At 49.6% G+C, this 15,419-nt stretch overlaps 1 protein-coding gene across 1 annotated transcript in view; it reads right to left on the bottom strand.

The window, feature by feature from the left end:
- LOC103807342 (histone-lysine N-methyltransferase EHMT1-like) overlaps positions 1–15,419 on the bottom strand; it is a gene marked incomplete at its 5' end in the record, with an annotated part of 32,445 nt that overhangs the window by 12,824 nt on the left and 4,202 nt on the right. The window contains 11 exons of the mRNA XM_009080069.1: positions 44–121; positions 1,084–1,228; positions 1,592–1,759; positions 2,667–2,821; positions 5,597–5,701; positions 6,438–6,539; positions 8,854–8,976; positions 10,909–11,015; positions 12,228–12,310; positions 13,325–13,489; positions 14,155–14,381. Of these exons, the coding sequence (XP_009078317.1) occupies positions 44–121; positions 1,084–1,228; positions 1,592–1,759; positions 2,667–2,821; positions 5,597–5,701; positions 6,438–6,539; positions 8,854–8,976; positions 10,909–11,015; positions 12,228–12,310; positions 13,325–13,489; positions 14,155–14,381 (1,458 nt within the window). The remainder of the gene's footprint in view (positions 1–43; positions 122–1,083; positions 1,229–1,591; positions 1,760–2,666; positions 2,822–5,596; positions 5,702–6,437; positions 6,540–8,853; positions 8,977–10,908; positions 11,016–12,227; positions 12,311–13,324; positions 13,490–14,154; positions 14,382–15,419) is intronic.

The raw sequence follows: 15,419 nt of genomic DNA on the forward strand, positions 1-15,419 counted from the left end.
TCCCAAAGCTGGTGTGAGCCCAGAGGAGGCTGTGTGAGCTCACCTTGTCGTACCAGCAGCGCATGCTGAGCTGGCCACACATGCAGTTGCTGGAGGAACAGTCGTCTATGCAGACACAATACTGGAAGAGAAGCAAAGGGTTAACTCTGCAGCACTCACATAACTGAAACAGCAACTCCTGTGACTGGGTCAGGGGGGAACCACAAGTCATGGCCTTCTCTTGCTGCAGTTGTTAGCCAGAGAGATAATCAGCTTCATCACTCCGTGGCATTTTTACTCCACTATTTATCTCTGTGTGCAAAGGTCTCTGGCCACAGGGCAGGGTCTCCTACTGAGCTAGCTCCTCTGCTCATGAGAGGATGTCCCTGTCTTACTAACCCTCCTTTGTGCCCCATGAGCTGTTCTCCACACTTGAGAACGAGGAAAGCTCCAAGGAGGGCCCAGAGCTGGGAGATGATGCAACATGATGCCTCAATCCTCCCCTGCTGCTTGCTGCTTCCCACATGGACACTCCAGCTGGCTGCTTCCCCAGCACTCCCCAAGCCAGCACAGTCCCACCACCAGCTGCTGCACAACAGGCATTGGGCATGGGAATTTCACTTCAGCCACCTCAGAGCTGTGCCCAGAAAGGAGTCACCCTCACCCTACACTTCCCTACCTCTGCTTTCCCCCACCCAGCCCTTCCAGGACTTCAGTATGACAGCAAAGACCTTGGTCTGGATGCTGCAGGCAGTGGAAAAACAGCATGAGGAAGGTCTCCCAACAAATCCCTAACTCTCCAGCCTCAGAACAGAGGACAAGGATAAATGGGAGCCACATCAGCCAGCACCAGATGGCTGATGCTACAGCACACAGCTGAACACAGAGCTTAGCTTAAGCCTCAAAACCAAAGAAAAGCAGAATCCCATCTCCAAGAGAAAGAGCTGGAGTTAAGAAATACAACCTCAGCTGGAATTTGATGGTGATACTGGGACTAGACATTCCCACTTTGAATGCCAAACCCGTTCTGAGCTGCACTGCACTGCTCTGTCTCTGAATACACACACAGAACAGGAACAAACCCAGGGTACACATGTCCCTCACCTGTAAATGAGTGATGTTCCTGTCAATGTCCATCGGGGAGGTGACACAGTTCTGTGAAACATACTTGTAGTTGCTAGGACAAGGCTCACTGTCCACGGAATTGACACAGGGAATGGGGATCCGCTCGTAACCTCGGGCAATGTCTCTGCCAGGGGAGAAACAACTGTCACAGAGGAAAAGTCCCCCCAGACAAGGGGCCATTCAAATGCCATTCTGGGTCAGAATCACTCTGATCACTAAGCACTCAAAGCCTGAAAGCAATTCAGACCAGAAGAGACTTTGTGTTTTCCCAACCTGCCCTACAGATAGTTCTTGATGCTTGTGGATATTTCCATTTGGAGGATGAATTTGCAAACCATGGTCTGAATCAGCATGGGCTTAGCTGTTGCTCAGCTCAAACTGACCTTCACAGCAGATAAAGCTAAGTCTTTCCTTAAACCAGGCCCTCAGGCTCCCCATTCAAGGGCTCAATTTCCTGACCCATAAGCAAAGTCAACCCTATTCTCACCTGCTCACCACCTTCTCTATCTGGACAGGCTTCTCAGAGGATGATTCTTTGAGAGTCTTGTTCATCTGTAGGGCCACCCAGACCTGAGAGTTAAGGCTGGAGCACTGGAGTGGAGTCTCACCCTCCTTGTTCTTTAAAGTGACATCCGAGCCACGGGAAAGAAAGAGACTGCAAAACAGCAAGGAAGGGTAAGGATTCCCCAAGAGAAACCATGGAAATGAATCACATCCTCCAGCCAGCCCTTAAGGGACAAGGAAGAGTCTATAGTAGTGAATAATCACCTGAGTTTTCTTTATTAAGCAATGGTTCAGTGAATCCTTCTACGTGAAGGTGCTGGCAGAGGCCACAGACTGGAGCTCTAGGCACTCCTGAGAGCTCTGGGCAAACCTCACCTTGCTTCAGGCATGGCAGGTACCTTGCTGGTACCAGCCTAACTTCAGACAGGCTTGAAACTCTCTCTGGCAGGAAAAAAAAGGAAGAGTCCGAAACTGGTATTGGACTTTGCCCTTGTTTATACTCACCAACTTTTGGCGAGTACACATGGTGGCTCTTTATTCAGAGCAGGGATGAAGCAAAGGAAAAGAAAGCCCTGTTACCATGTTATGCCATGCTAGTCGTGAGGGAAAAAAAGGTTTAATCAAGGAAGCCTGATGCCTTCCTGCTGGGAAGCTCAGGCCTCTGCCCAAGGCTCCAATTGGACTTTGCCCTTGTTTATACTCACCAACTTTTGGCGAGTACACATGGTGGCTCTTTATTCAGAGCAGGGATGAAGCAAAGGAAAAGAAAGCCCTGTTACCATGTTATGCCATGCTAGTCGTGAGGGAAAAAAAGGTTTAATCAAGGAAGCCTGATGCCTTCCTGCTGGGAAGCTCAGGCCTCTGCCCAAGGCTCCAGGAACACTCCACATTTTCTCCCCAGCTCTGGCAGCAGCTGGTACCTCAGCCCCACAGCAACGGGGAAACAAGCCCTCCATCCCAATCCTGGTCTGTGCCCACATGCCAAAGACATTCCAAAGGCAGGTGGACTGGAGTGAGCAGGGGCAGGGAGGGAAGCAGCAGGGCTGGGCTGTACTTACACCACACACTCGTAGCGGTTCTCTCGGGCTGCAATGTGCAGGGGGGAGTCCCCGTGGATGTTCACTGCATGCAAGTCACACTTTGCTGCCAGCAGGATCTCTGCTATGTCCACACAGCCAGAAAAAGCAGCCCAGTGCAAACAGATATTTTCCTCCTGGAGGGAAGGAGAACAGAGTGGAGGTTGTTTAGTGCTTTAACACCTTATTGCTTTGGGACTTCACCATCCTTAGCTCCACACCTGCAGCATTCAACATGTGGCTTGCAGCTTCCATCCCCACATTGCTCCTGCTGGCTGGGAATGCCAGGGTGGACAGGGAAACCTCAGCACAGCCAAGGAAGGAGTTCTCACTCCATCTGCCTGCACACACTGAAGACAGGGAGGCTGCACACAGCACTCTGTCACCTTCCTTACACACACACAGGCAACTCGTCTGTCTCTGAGCCACAAACCAATCTGGATCAATCCACCAGAGAGGTGACAGACATGAACAAACATGCTGGAAGAGGCTGGAAGCTGAGCTTCCTCAGCCCAGCCAGACAGGAAAGCTAATGTGTCTCCCAGGGCTACAAAATTAAAGAGAAAAAGAGCACATAGGGTATGTGAAGGTGCTAGAAAGAGAAACAGGAGCCACAGGGAAAGCAATCAATCCTTCTCCAGGCATCTCTTAAATACTGTATGTACTCATCTCTCACTAGCAGCACTAGAAATAGCTGAACACTCATCTTTCTGATGGAGATATTTTAAGCAATGATACTCTGTTTTCTGTTACAGAGCAATTTGCAGCACAGGGCGAACCCTTCCCCATGACAAGCTCCAAAGGCATCGATTACAACAGTGCACTGATAGTAATGATCACCTAAATTGTCTCTTTTCTTTCTTTTTAAAGCAAAAACAAAGCACATGCTTTAGTCATTGCCACTTAAGATCCTTCCTTAAATGGGGAGGCTCTTGTATGCACCAGGGAGTAGGGAGACCTTTCTCTACACAGCTCCTGCCTCCCATTATGGTATCATCTAGGAAAAAAACCCTGATCACAGCACATACCAATCCACAGAAAAGATTCATCCCATGGATTGCACCCACATGCTGCTGCTCAGACAGGTTACAGACAGCTGGACTCACTGCTCTGCCTTCCATCAGCTCCTGCCAAACTGCAGCAGCATCTCAATCAAAAGCATTTCTCCCAGAGTATGATGTTTCCCAGCACAAGTGACATTGCTCCTTAATGAGTGCCATCAGGTACAGGGCAGATACGTGATACACACAGCTGCTGCTAAGAGCATCATTGTCTTTCAAGTCAATTGTTGACTGAGTTGATTTGATTTTCATCATTAATCTTGTAGCTGGTAGCCAAAAGGCTTCTGTGACAGATCAAACAAGTCAGTTTTGTTCAGAGTCAGCAGTCAGGCTCTGCAGTGATGAAACAGCCCAAAACCTCTTGCCTTGACTTTTGCTTTTAGGAACAGTATCCTGCCCATGGGAAGCAGGGAATTAATTCCTTTTTTGGCTTTGCTTGTGCACATGGTTTTGGCTTTCCCTATCAAACTCTCTTCATCTCAATCCACAAGCTTTCTACCTTTCACCCTTCCAATTCCCTCCCCCATCCCACTGGAGGGGCAGGCAGTGAGTGGCTGTGTGGGGCTTGGCTGCTGCCTGGGGCTAAACCATGACACTGAGCTACCAAGGAAATTGAGACTCCTGCCAAGAAGGAGCTTTCAGACTGGGACAACAACTCATCCAGAATAGCTGGAGCTTTTCTGAGCCCCATGAGACAAACCTGCCAACACCTATCCCTGCTAGCACCCAAGACATAAAACAAGGCATTTAGGGAGTGAAATCAAACTATCTGCTTATATCCCTTGGATTATAAGATCACCAGGAACATTGGACAAGAAAATCCAGTGCCATGAGGCATGCTAGCATGTGAACTGCTGGTGGGTACATCCTTCACTGGAACAGCTCTGTGCAGAGAGCAGTGAAGCCAGTTACACTTCATTAATCAAACCACCTCACATCTACAGGCCAAGGCTTGGAGCAGCTCCTCACACCCAGTGCACACCCAAGTGTGCCTTGAGGTACCTCTGGGGTTTCAATATCCTTAGAGACAGAAGGGGAAAAAATGAGAAACATGCTATTAAAAAAAAAGAAGAGGAGGAGCAGTATTGATATAATTAGTCTCCTGAAGAAACTTGGGGGAAAAGGAGACAGTACCTTCTTTGTATCTTCTCTATTCACTTGGAAATTCCCATTGAACCAGTTGGCACAGCTCAACATGCAGTGTTCTCAGGCCCATGGAGCTCCCATGGACTCTAGTACTGAGCACATCCCACTTGAGCAGGATTTATGGAGGTGAACAGCAGGCCGAGAGGCAGCTCCAGCACACTGAGCTGCCAGCCTGGGCTTGCTCTGTCCACATCTGTGCCTATGTGCTGGTGATGCCCAGGAAAAGCCAGGCTTGCCATACTTGCTGGCAGAGCATCTGCCCAGTCCCTCCAGAGAATATGAGTATAAGCTTATGCCCCTCTAAAGGCACACAGGGTGCCCCTAACCCATGCCCAGTGCCCACTGGCCTCTGACCAGCATGGATCTGTTAGCTGGGCTCAGGGGGATCTGCCTGGTGGCAGCATGGTGGATCCAGGTGGGTCAGAAACAGTGAGGCACAGAGCTGACTACAGCCTGCAGCACTCCCTACAGCAGCCTTACAGGCTGTGACAGAAGAGCTGGAGGACAAGGACATCTTGGCAGCTTCTAAACTTCTTCCCAGAGTATGGAGGAAAATTCTCCCCCCAGACACTCTTCACTCACTGCCTGTGTCAGGGGACCACTGCACCTCCCTGCACTGAGCCCCAGATCTGCCACCTCAGACATGTCTGGCTTTCCAACCAAGACTGTGGCTCAGTTCTGAAGTGGATTCCAGCAGATCCTTACGTTGTCACGGATGTTGATGTCTGACCCCTTGGCAAGCAGCAGCTTCACCAGCTCAATGTGTTTGTACTCCGTGGCCCAGATCATCGGCGTCCAGCCCCCGTCGTCCTGGGGAGGGAGAGGAGAGGGTGAGGCTCACAGAACAGCAGGACAGTCCCCTGCTGGTTCCACAAGCCCCTGGCAGCAGAGTGCCCCTTGCCTGGAGCCACAGAGCACCTTGCCTGGAGCCACAGAGCCCTTCCCTCCCCACGTCTCACTCAGCCCACACTGCTGCACGTCCCTCAGGGCCTGCTGATCCCAGCGTGACTGGAACCAGCACCTCAGCCAGCTGGAGTTGATTTGCAGCTCAGCATGCTGACAGTGGCTCTCCAGGTCATTCTGACTGTCCAGAGGTCACACTGAACACCCACCCTGTGTAAAAGCTCTTACAAAAGCTCCCTGAGAAGCCTGAGGGACCTGCCCTTCCCCCAGAACTAGGAATCCTGAGGCTGTGGATGGATAATGGATAAACTCTGTGATGGCAAATGCCAGGCTCAATCCATCCCACAGCATGGCCATGATCCCACCACCCCCACTGGGAAAAGCACAGTGACTTTTGAGCAACAGGCTCCAGAGCAAATTCAGTCAAGGAGAAATTGCAAATCAAGGGACATAGAACAAAGTTTCCTTGAGGCTGGTGGAGGGAATCACCTTCCCTGGCAGATGGGATGGCACAGAATTGTTGCCCTATAATGATGTTAAGGTGTTCCTCAGCAGCAGCAGTGTATTTGAGTGATCACAGCACAGTGCTGAGCCAAGTCCCTGACCCGAGCAAAGCAGCTCCTGCCCTGCAGAAAGGCCTCACCTGGCAGTTGACATCCATCTTCCCGTTGGAGAGCAGGTACTGGACGACGTCGTAGTGTCCCTTCTTGGCTGCCAAGTGCAGACACGTGGAACCTTCTGCATCCTGGACACAACCACAGAACAAGCACTCAGGGACAGCTTTTTCCATGTCTGCATGACACCAGTGATGCTCAGGACCACCAGAGAAGTTCACAGATGGAGCAGAGGACTCCAAAAGCCCCCAGCCCACTGCCAGGAAGAGAGAGAGCAGGAGCCAAGGCCAGCACTGAGCAGAATTCAGGAGCTGCACACAAAACTCAGAGGTGTCACCCACACAGAGCAGGAGGCTGAGAGTGCAAAGGCTACAGGAAGAGACACCTGTGAGAAGCCTAGGGAAGGTACCAGCCCCAAACCCTGACAACGATGCCCTGACAAACCCTTTTCCAATCCTCTCCATTTGCTGGAGAGCCAAAGGGAGGTAAAAATCCCTTACAGAGGCAAAGCTTGACTTCACATCAGAAAAGTAGCCTTGTCTCAACTTGAAATGCTCCACTTACACATTTTGCTTGTGTTCTGTTAGCACAAGGCCTCACCCCAGCACCTGGCAGCAGGGGAAAAGGGTGTCCTGCACAGGGCTAGGAGTCTCCAGTGTGCCCAGCCATCTGCCCAGGCAGGAGATAAAAAACAACTCTGAAGGTTGAAAGGAAAAATGCCTTTGGGAGCTGGGAATAGAGGGTCTGGCGGAGATGGACAGGCTGTGAGTCACGACGGAGATGCTCCCACACTAACACCAAAGATCTAAATGGCTGGAGCCTGATTTTTATCAGACATTTATATCCCCAGAGCTTAGCACACAGCAAGGTCCAGAAAGCAGGAAATAAGGAGGAATAAATGAAAGACTGAAAACCTAATGACTCCTTTCAGCTGAACCTCTGGAAGCACTAGTGGAGGTGAGAGCTTTGGGATGGAGCTGAGTGGAGAGCACAGTGCAGGGTGAGGGACCAAGGATGGGACATCTCTGCTCAGGGACTGCACCACATGGGCTTCTTGGGGTACAGAAGGGGTGTCTACACCCCCAGAAGTGCCTGCCCCATGTGAATAATGCCACAGCTTTCCCCTTGGATTAGCAAGAGCCAAGTGCAGCTCCTCAGCCCTGAGGAGAGGAGGCAGATTTGAGGTTTAATCTGCAGGTTTTGGGTGGGGCTTGTACCTCATGTTAACAGGACCAACAGCTTCACCCTGGGGCCTGAGAAACCCCCACCAGCACACCCTGGTCCTCAGCACCTCTCCACCTGCAGTGCCCAGGGCTGGGAGGGCTCTACCCACAGCAGGTAATGCCCAGATTTCTCATGGAAACTGATGGAGCTGATTCCAAAGTGCAATGTTGCTGGTTTCGAATAGATGAGTAATTTGGTGCAAGAAACTAATTAACATAATAAACTAGTCTAGACTTCAGACATGATCTCAGGCTTCTCATTTGCTTTTGCAAGCCCAGAATTTGTTTCCTTCCCTTTAACCTTTTGAAGCACAACCTCCTCTCTTTTCTCTTCCAGAGGAATAAATCAGGTAAGAGAGGTCTAGACTGCTCTGAGACACTTGGGACAATGCCCAGCATGAACCACACATGCCTGGCCTGGCCCTTGCCCCTTCCCAGCTCAGAACCAGGACCCCAAGGATCCATTTAAGGGTCAGGGTGGGCAGCACTTGACACCCTGTGCAATCCTCCTGCCCTCACAGTCCTTCATGAGAACAGCCAAGAGCAGCAGAGGTTGTGACAAAAGAAGTTCACATGGGAAGAGTTCCTAAGCTCCAAATAGCATCTGATTTATGGGACTAATAACCAATCTGTGTATTTTCCAAGACTGCAAAGCAACTAGAGCCTGCTGAAGGCAAACAGACAGCTGCATTTGATTGTATTGGTTTAAATTAAAGGGTAGAGTTTAAAGCTGGGGTTCAATTCTGCCACTGCAGCGTGACTGCAAGGCTCCACACATCAGTGCTTTGGAAAAGAAAGCTTCCTCTGTCATTTCTCTTGGCTTAGCAAGCACCTAATTACCAGCCCATTTTATCCATCACCCCAAAATTCTCGTTATTAGAGTCTATGCAGAAGGAAACTCTGAAATCAAACTCCAAATTCACTGCAATGGATTTGTGACAGCAAGACTTAGTGGCCTCAGAGGAAATCAAATCCCCCTGAGATTTGATGCCACAAACTAATGGAGTAAGTGGCAGCACTTGCCCCAAAGAGCTCACAGCCAGGACACTGCAGCATTAAAATGAGCCTGTGACACCCCCAGCCTTGCCAAGCCTTTGCTCCAAGACATGCCAGGCCACTTCCCCTTGGTCTGTGCACCTCCACCCAGAACTTCAAACCTATCAAGAAAGAAATGCTGGACAGAAGCTTCTACAGGAGAAAAAGATAAGGAATAAACTGCTACCTTAGGATCTACTAGTGCTCCAGCCTTGATAAGGTATTTCACAGTTTCCAGGTGGTTGTTTTCTGCTGCTTCCATCAGTGGAGTCCTCTGGTCCTCAGAGCATGTGTCTATGTTAGCACCAGCCTGTGGGGAGGCCAAGGCAAATGCAAGGAGAGTTATAGGCATTACTGGTTAGCAGAGGAAGGATGTGGGAGTAGAGATTTAGCAGCAAGATTTTTCCTGAAATTTAGCCATATTAAGCAAGGGGAAAAAAAGCCAAAAGGAAGAAGAAATAGAACAAGGGAAGAAGGAAGTGCAACTTCACCTGCTTTGGGAAGCAGCACACACTCCCTGCCCTCTCTCCTGCCTTCCACAGCCAGTAACCATAAGGAACAGCTGGTACTGAACACCTCTGTCATTAATGGAATTTGTACTGCTACTTTCTAGATATTGTTTGTGTACCAATTTGGAAAAATCAGCCTCCTCCTTTTTCCAGCAGCTTTGCTGTCCCTGGTCTCTCCTTTAGAATAAACCCACCAGCTCTTCCCAATGTCACAAGCAATAAGGAACAACCTGGGATTTAAAGAGAGGTAGGAGCTGCAACAAATATCCTGGGGATTGGCTGTTTCTGTTGAAGTCACTGGTACCATTTCCACAGAGGTCTCTGAGTTCACTTTGACATGGAGTGACTTCAACCAAAGCATGGCTGTCACCTATCCTGCCTGCTGCAGCTCTTTGGCTGAGCTCAGTAACCACCTAATAGCTGAAACCAGAAAATCCCAGAGACACCCAACTCTTGGCAGGCCATGCACACGTGTGTGTGTGTGTGTGTGAAGCTCAGACCTGCTCACAGCAGTGACTTGCTGCCTCAGCTTCACCTGGCACAAGGAGCTGGCCCTGTTGCTTCCAGGTGCCTCCCACTGAATTCCTTTGTTTTGACTCCTTTCACAGTTAGAGCTATTTAAACCAGAGCAGAGAAGAGGCATATCAAGTTTAGCAAGCTGGGGCCATTCCCAGGCAAATCCTGCGCTGCTGCACACGCCAGACCTCAGGGAAGGGACAAGCTGAAGCACTTTGGAAACAAACCAACGCTACTGATAGTTCAATTGGTTGTAATATCTCACAAACTTTGCTGCTTTTACTCATTCTGTTGTCTTCACATGCAATAACTTCAGTGAGAGCAGCCAGGCCCATAGCTGCCTTCAAACAGCACTCAAAAGCCTCCAACTCCAGGTGCTGAAATGCACCAGCCCAGCAGGCTCATCCCCAAAGACTTGTCACTGCTGCTTCTTCAAAAGCCCTTTAAGGATTCACAATCCCACAGGGTAAACAAAACATATTGCCAGTCACTCCAGACCATGTATGCCAGCACAGAAGAGAAAAACTGTATTTTTAATCCTTCTTTTTCTTCTTCACATCATTTTGGAGCAGGTTCAACAACAGCATCTCTATGTCTTTGATCATCTTCCCTTCATTAGAACCCAAATCTCAGACAACAAACTAAATTTGCATCCTTCCTTCTCCCCTTTCCACATGTGGGACATTCATACTGTAGAGGAAAATCCTGCTGGAGTTTCTCCGGTTGTGATGGAAGGGAAAACAGAGTCTGACAGCTTCCAGGCTCAGAGCCTCATTGCCCTTGTCACAAAGAGCAGCCTGGCAGCTCCTGGCAGATCTCCTGCAGCCTGCCAGCAGCCAGGATGTGCTGGCACATCTGGCAGTGCAGCCAGAGTGTGCTGGCACACCTGAGTGTGTAGTCAACCTGTCTGGCACATCTGGCAGTGCACTCAGCCTGTGCTTAGGCACAGATTCCTCCCTGCTCCCCAGTGCCCTGCACTGAAGCTTCACATGCTCCTTGCCCAGACAGGGAAGCTGTCTGGGACAGCTTCAGTCATGTCCTCTAAGACCTCACATCACACTCCACCACTCCCCATTCAGCAAATGCTGTGACTGAGGAGGTTTTTTTACAGGAAGGATGTTTCAGTGCTGATGTCCAAGTGTGTCTCAGCCATGTGGGGCAGGAGACCAAAAACCACAGCAATTTGCTTGTACAGAAGAACATGAGTGGAGACAGACCTGAATGAGCATATGGCAGATGTCCACGTGGCCAGACTCAGCAGCAGCATGCAGAGGGGTTCTCTTATTCTGATGCTCCATTTTAAAATTAGGGTCAATTCCATCCACTGAAAAACACAGCAGAGACACTTTCAGCCACAATCCAGAGATTGAAGTGCAACAGGAGAATCACATATCAGCTAAGGGCTTTTAAAGGATATCCTCAGCCCATCCTCAGCCCTCCTTATGTCTCACTACACATTCAAACCAGAAAGCTCTCAGGGCAGTCCCATGGACATTAGATATGCAACAACCCCCTAACCAAAAGCTTCAGAAGCACCATGGAATTCAATACCTTGAAGGCAACACAATACCTACATAGGGTTCACAATTCATCTCAAAGCCAACACCATACAAGGATAAGAAGACATAAAATGCTGCTTTGTTTAAAGCAACACAGAAATTGGAAACAACACAGACTTGGTGCTACCTGGTCTTGTCTCACCACCATTAACTGCACTTAATATGAGTGATCCTCACTGCATCCCTGCAAACACAGGGCTACAACGTGGATGGAGCTTCTCCAAGCTCAGGATCTGGCCAGAGACTCTCACAGCTGTGCAGAGAGTGACAGATGATGCTGACAGGCAGACAAAGATGTCTGGGCATGATAACATGTTGCGTGTGATGAGGCTGTAGTTAAATTTATCAATGAGTAACATTTTTGTGCTATTGAAGGCAGGAACAATGAGGCAAACACTTGCTAGACCCAAAAAAAAAAAAAAGAGAAGAAACTGATAAATGACAAGAACAGGAAGTATCCAAAAATGTACAGCAAAGTACTGGAGTGGAAAGGAAATGATCCTGAGGAAACATTGTGTCCTTTAAAGGAGGAGATTCCTTGGGTAAAAACAAGACAACTATGTACCCCTAAAACAAACCCTATGTACTGAAGGCTCTTCCTTTTCCCCCTCTTGCTGACTTCCATCTTTTTACCTTTTTGCTGGATGCAAATACCTATCTATCCCATTGCATGGAGAGAAAAAGATCTGTTGGACTGGAAAAACCACATGGAGGTCATTCTGGGGACACAACCACTTTCTCTGGATAAAACCACACTCAAATGCAGAAACAAGTTGGGAACAGGCCACATTTCACAGCAAGATGAAGCCATTTCCAATGACACATCACTTCAGAAGTGGCTTTCTCCTCCAGCTCCACTCCCAAGGGGCAGTGGGGAGTATGACGTGCTGCCATGCTGGGAACTGGACGCTGGCAGCTGCCTGGCAGGAGCTGGGAGTGCTGCCAGGCAGGCCCTGTCCTGGGAAGGAGGCACCTACCCAACATCAGCAGGACTTTCTGCAGCTCTCCTTGCCTCGCAGAGAAGTACAACTGCTTCGGATGGAACCGTAACTTCTTGGGTCTGCAGGAGTGGGGAAAAGAGGTGGAATGAATAGTCAGTGAAGAACACGCCTGGTATGTCACCTTCCAACCTCACTGTCACCCCATGTGCAGGACAAAGTGTATCCTATGGTGTTCTGGGATCACAGTGTGGGCAGCAGGTGAGGGGCTGATTCTGCCCCTCTGCTCTGCTCAGGTGAGACCTCACCTGCAGTGCTGCCTCCAGCTCTGGGGCACCAAAATCAGAAGTACGTGAAGCTCTTGGAGCAAGTCCATAGGAAGCCACAGAGATGCTCCAAGGGCTGGAGCACCACTGCCATGGAGCCAGGCTGGGACAGCTGGGGGTGTTCAGCCTGGAGAGGAGAAGGCTTCCAGTGCCTCAAGGGGCTCCAAGAGAACTGCAGAGGGACTTGGGACAAGGGCCTGGAGCAACAGGACAAGGGGAATGGCTTCCCACTGCCAGAGGGCAGGGATGGATGGGATATTGGGAAGAAATTCTTCCCTGTGAGGGTGTTGAGGCACTGGCACAGGTTGCCCAGAGAAGATGTGGCTGCTCCATCCCTGAAAGTGTTCCAGGCCAGGTTGGACAGAGCTTGGAGCAACCTGGGCTGGTGGGAAGTGTCCCTGTCCATGGCAGGGGGTGGGACTGGATGATCTCTAAGGTCCCTTCCAACCCAAACCAGACTGTGATTCTGAACAAGAAGCCTCCAGAAGGAGGTCTTAAAGCTTCCAGCTCCAATCCCAGCCAGCCTTGTTCCACTGAGGGCTGATCTATTCAGTGCCCCTCAACAACAAATTCTGGGTCTCACTCCTGTGAACAGCAACTCTCAGAAGTTAGAGCTGAAGGGCCAGTGAAAAACCAAATCCTCATCAAGAAGACATTTAGAGCTGTGACAGTCCTCCTGAATCTGTCTGGGATAAATCTAAACAACAGAAGCTCTGAGTGGAGCCAAAATCCAGAGAAGCTAAATCTAGGATTTGTCTAGGTTAAGCAACTTTGCTGGGAACTGGAGAGGTCCAGTGGGGTTTTTCTTACTTTTCAGAGTCCAGGGCAATCAGGGCACTTTCCAGAGTCTCTTTAACTGGTCCCTGGCTCAGGCTAGTAGTAGGCTTTGGAAAAACTGAAGCCCCAGCCATGTCAAACCCCTCAGCAGCCGAACTTTCTGGCTTGTCTTCCTCTGACAACCGTGTCCCAGTGCCACTGAAGAGGAAAAATGAGAGACAGCCAAAGCACAACCATTAAAATACACAATACACTGCAAATCTTCTGCCAAAGAAGGAAAGCAAATGCATTTTAGATACAGAGAAGTGTAAGTGAAATCGAAACACAAACCAATAGATTTTACACCCTTTAGGGTAAGAACTTGCCCAAAAGGGAACTGCACTGCCCTCTGATTACATTTTAATGTACTCTGTGCTGCAGGAACATGGGGAAAGTAATAAAAGCCACCAGAACAAGACCAGATGGGACAGGAAGTCAGAGCACTGTTCAACACAGGGTTGGCTTGATTTGTGTTTTCCTCTGTGTTTTCTTCCTCTCTTTACACTTGTGCTCGCTGGCGTGAGTAGAGCTACAGCTAGGTACTGCAGGGACGTCCCTGTCACTTAGCAGACCTGGCAACATCAACTAATTCCACTCTTATCCCATTCCTAACAATAAGAGGAAGGAATGGTTTAATTCTTGAACCCCTCCATGCCCACAGCCTCTGCCTCAGCTCACCCTGTGGCTGCCAAGCTCTTCTCCAACACAAGTGACACAAACCACACCTGTTTGGCAGGACCAGGAAGCACTTTGCTCATCAGGAGGAGCACAAGCATTCCAATCCAAAGCCTGTCGTGGCATGAGGTTTGAGATCCCAAGCTCACCTGCCTGTGGTGGTGTCAGCCCTGCCCTCCACAGCCGCTGGTTTCTGCTGCTCGTAGGTCAGGGACACCGTGGAGGTCGTGTCTGCTTTCGCTATTGTCACCTCCTTTGCCTTGGAGGCCTCTTCCCCACAGTGTGGGCAGTAGCTCATGTCGTTGACCTGGGAGGCACAGTTCTTGTGGAAGCGGTGGGAGATGCTGCTCTCCGGCTGACACTCCATGAAAGTGCCCTAAAGAAACCACAGGGAAGCAATTCACACCTCGCTCACCACATGCCTTAACCCCTTCCACAAGCTCCAGCAGCAGATCTCAACCACTTCAGTCACCACCACTCCTGTCCCTGGCACGTCCAGTACAGTAAGCAAGCACTGCCACTTCTTTAGAAGAGAACAAAACCAAGGTCAAGGGGCAAAACTCACTTGGTTAGGGACTGCAAAGCATGATTTGGAACTGTGCTTGGGAACCAAGAAGTCCCAACTTCCAGCTCCTCCCTCTAACGCTTGAAGTTCTCACTTGTGTTCCTAGAAGTGCCAGTGTACTGTAAGGACACCCCCAAACTGGGAAAGGAAACTTCAGACCTGTGTGCTGAGCCAGCAGCAAAACTACCCAACAGAGCCACACACAAACCATTCAAGAACCTACATGACTCCAATTAAATCAGTCACTGATCCCAACATAACCGAAATGATGAGATTTCTCTGCCTGGACCAGCCTCAATAGGCTGACTGACTGCTCATGCAACTTCTCTTAGAAATATTCTCCCTTTCCAGCAAAGTCCTTCCCACTGGCATGCAGGGACCCCAGAACTGCCTGCCCTGTGGCATCAGTGCTACCTGAAGCCTTGCTGTGCTCTGGGTGAGTGAAGCATGGCACAGACACACACTCCCAGGTTCACCTGTGGACCAGGACATGGCACTGAGAGGTACAAGCATGCAAGAGAAGGCTAGTTAAACCTACTCTTCTCCTGAATTCAATGGCACGGCACAAGCATGCAAGAGGAGGCAAGTTAAACCTACTCTTCTCCTGAATTCACCATCTCCCAAGCAATCTAATTAACTCTATTTCTTCTCTGCAAAATGACTTTCAGGGTTTTGAGGATTTCAGCTTTAAAATGATCTTTGACTCCACAAGCATGCAAGAGGAGGCAAGTTAAACCTACTCTTCTCCTGAATTCACCATCTCCCAAGCAATCTAATTAACTCTATTTCTTCTCTGCAAAATGACTTTCAGGGTTTTGAGGATTTCAGCTTTAAAATGATCTTTGACTC

This window comes from Acanthisitta chloris, unplaced genomic scaffold, assembly GCF_000695815.1.
Source record: "Acanthisitta chloris isolate BGI_N310 unplaced genomic scaffold, ASM69581v1 scaffold5068, whole genome shotgun sequence".
In the NCBI taxonomy this organism is placed as follows: Eukaryota; Metazoa; Chordata; class Aves; order Passeriformes; family Acanthisittidae; genus Acanthisitta; species Acanthisitta chloris.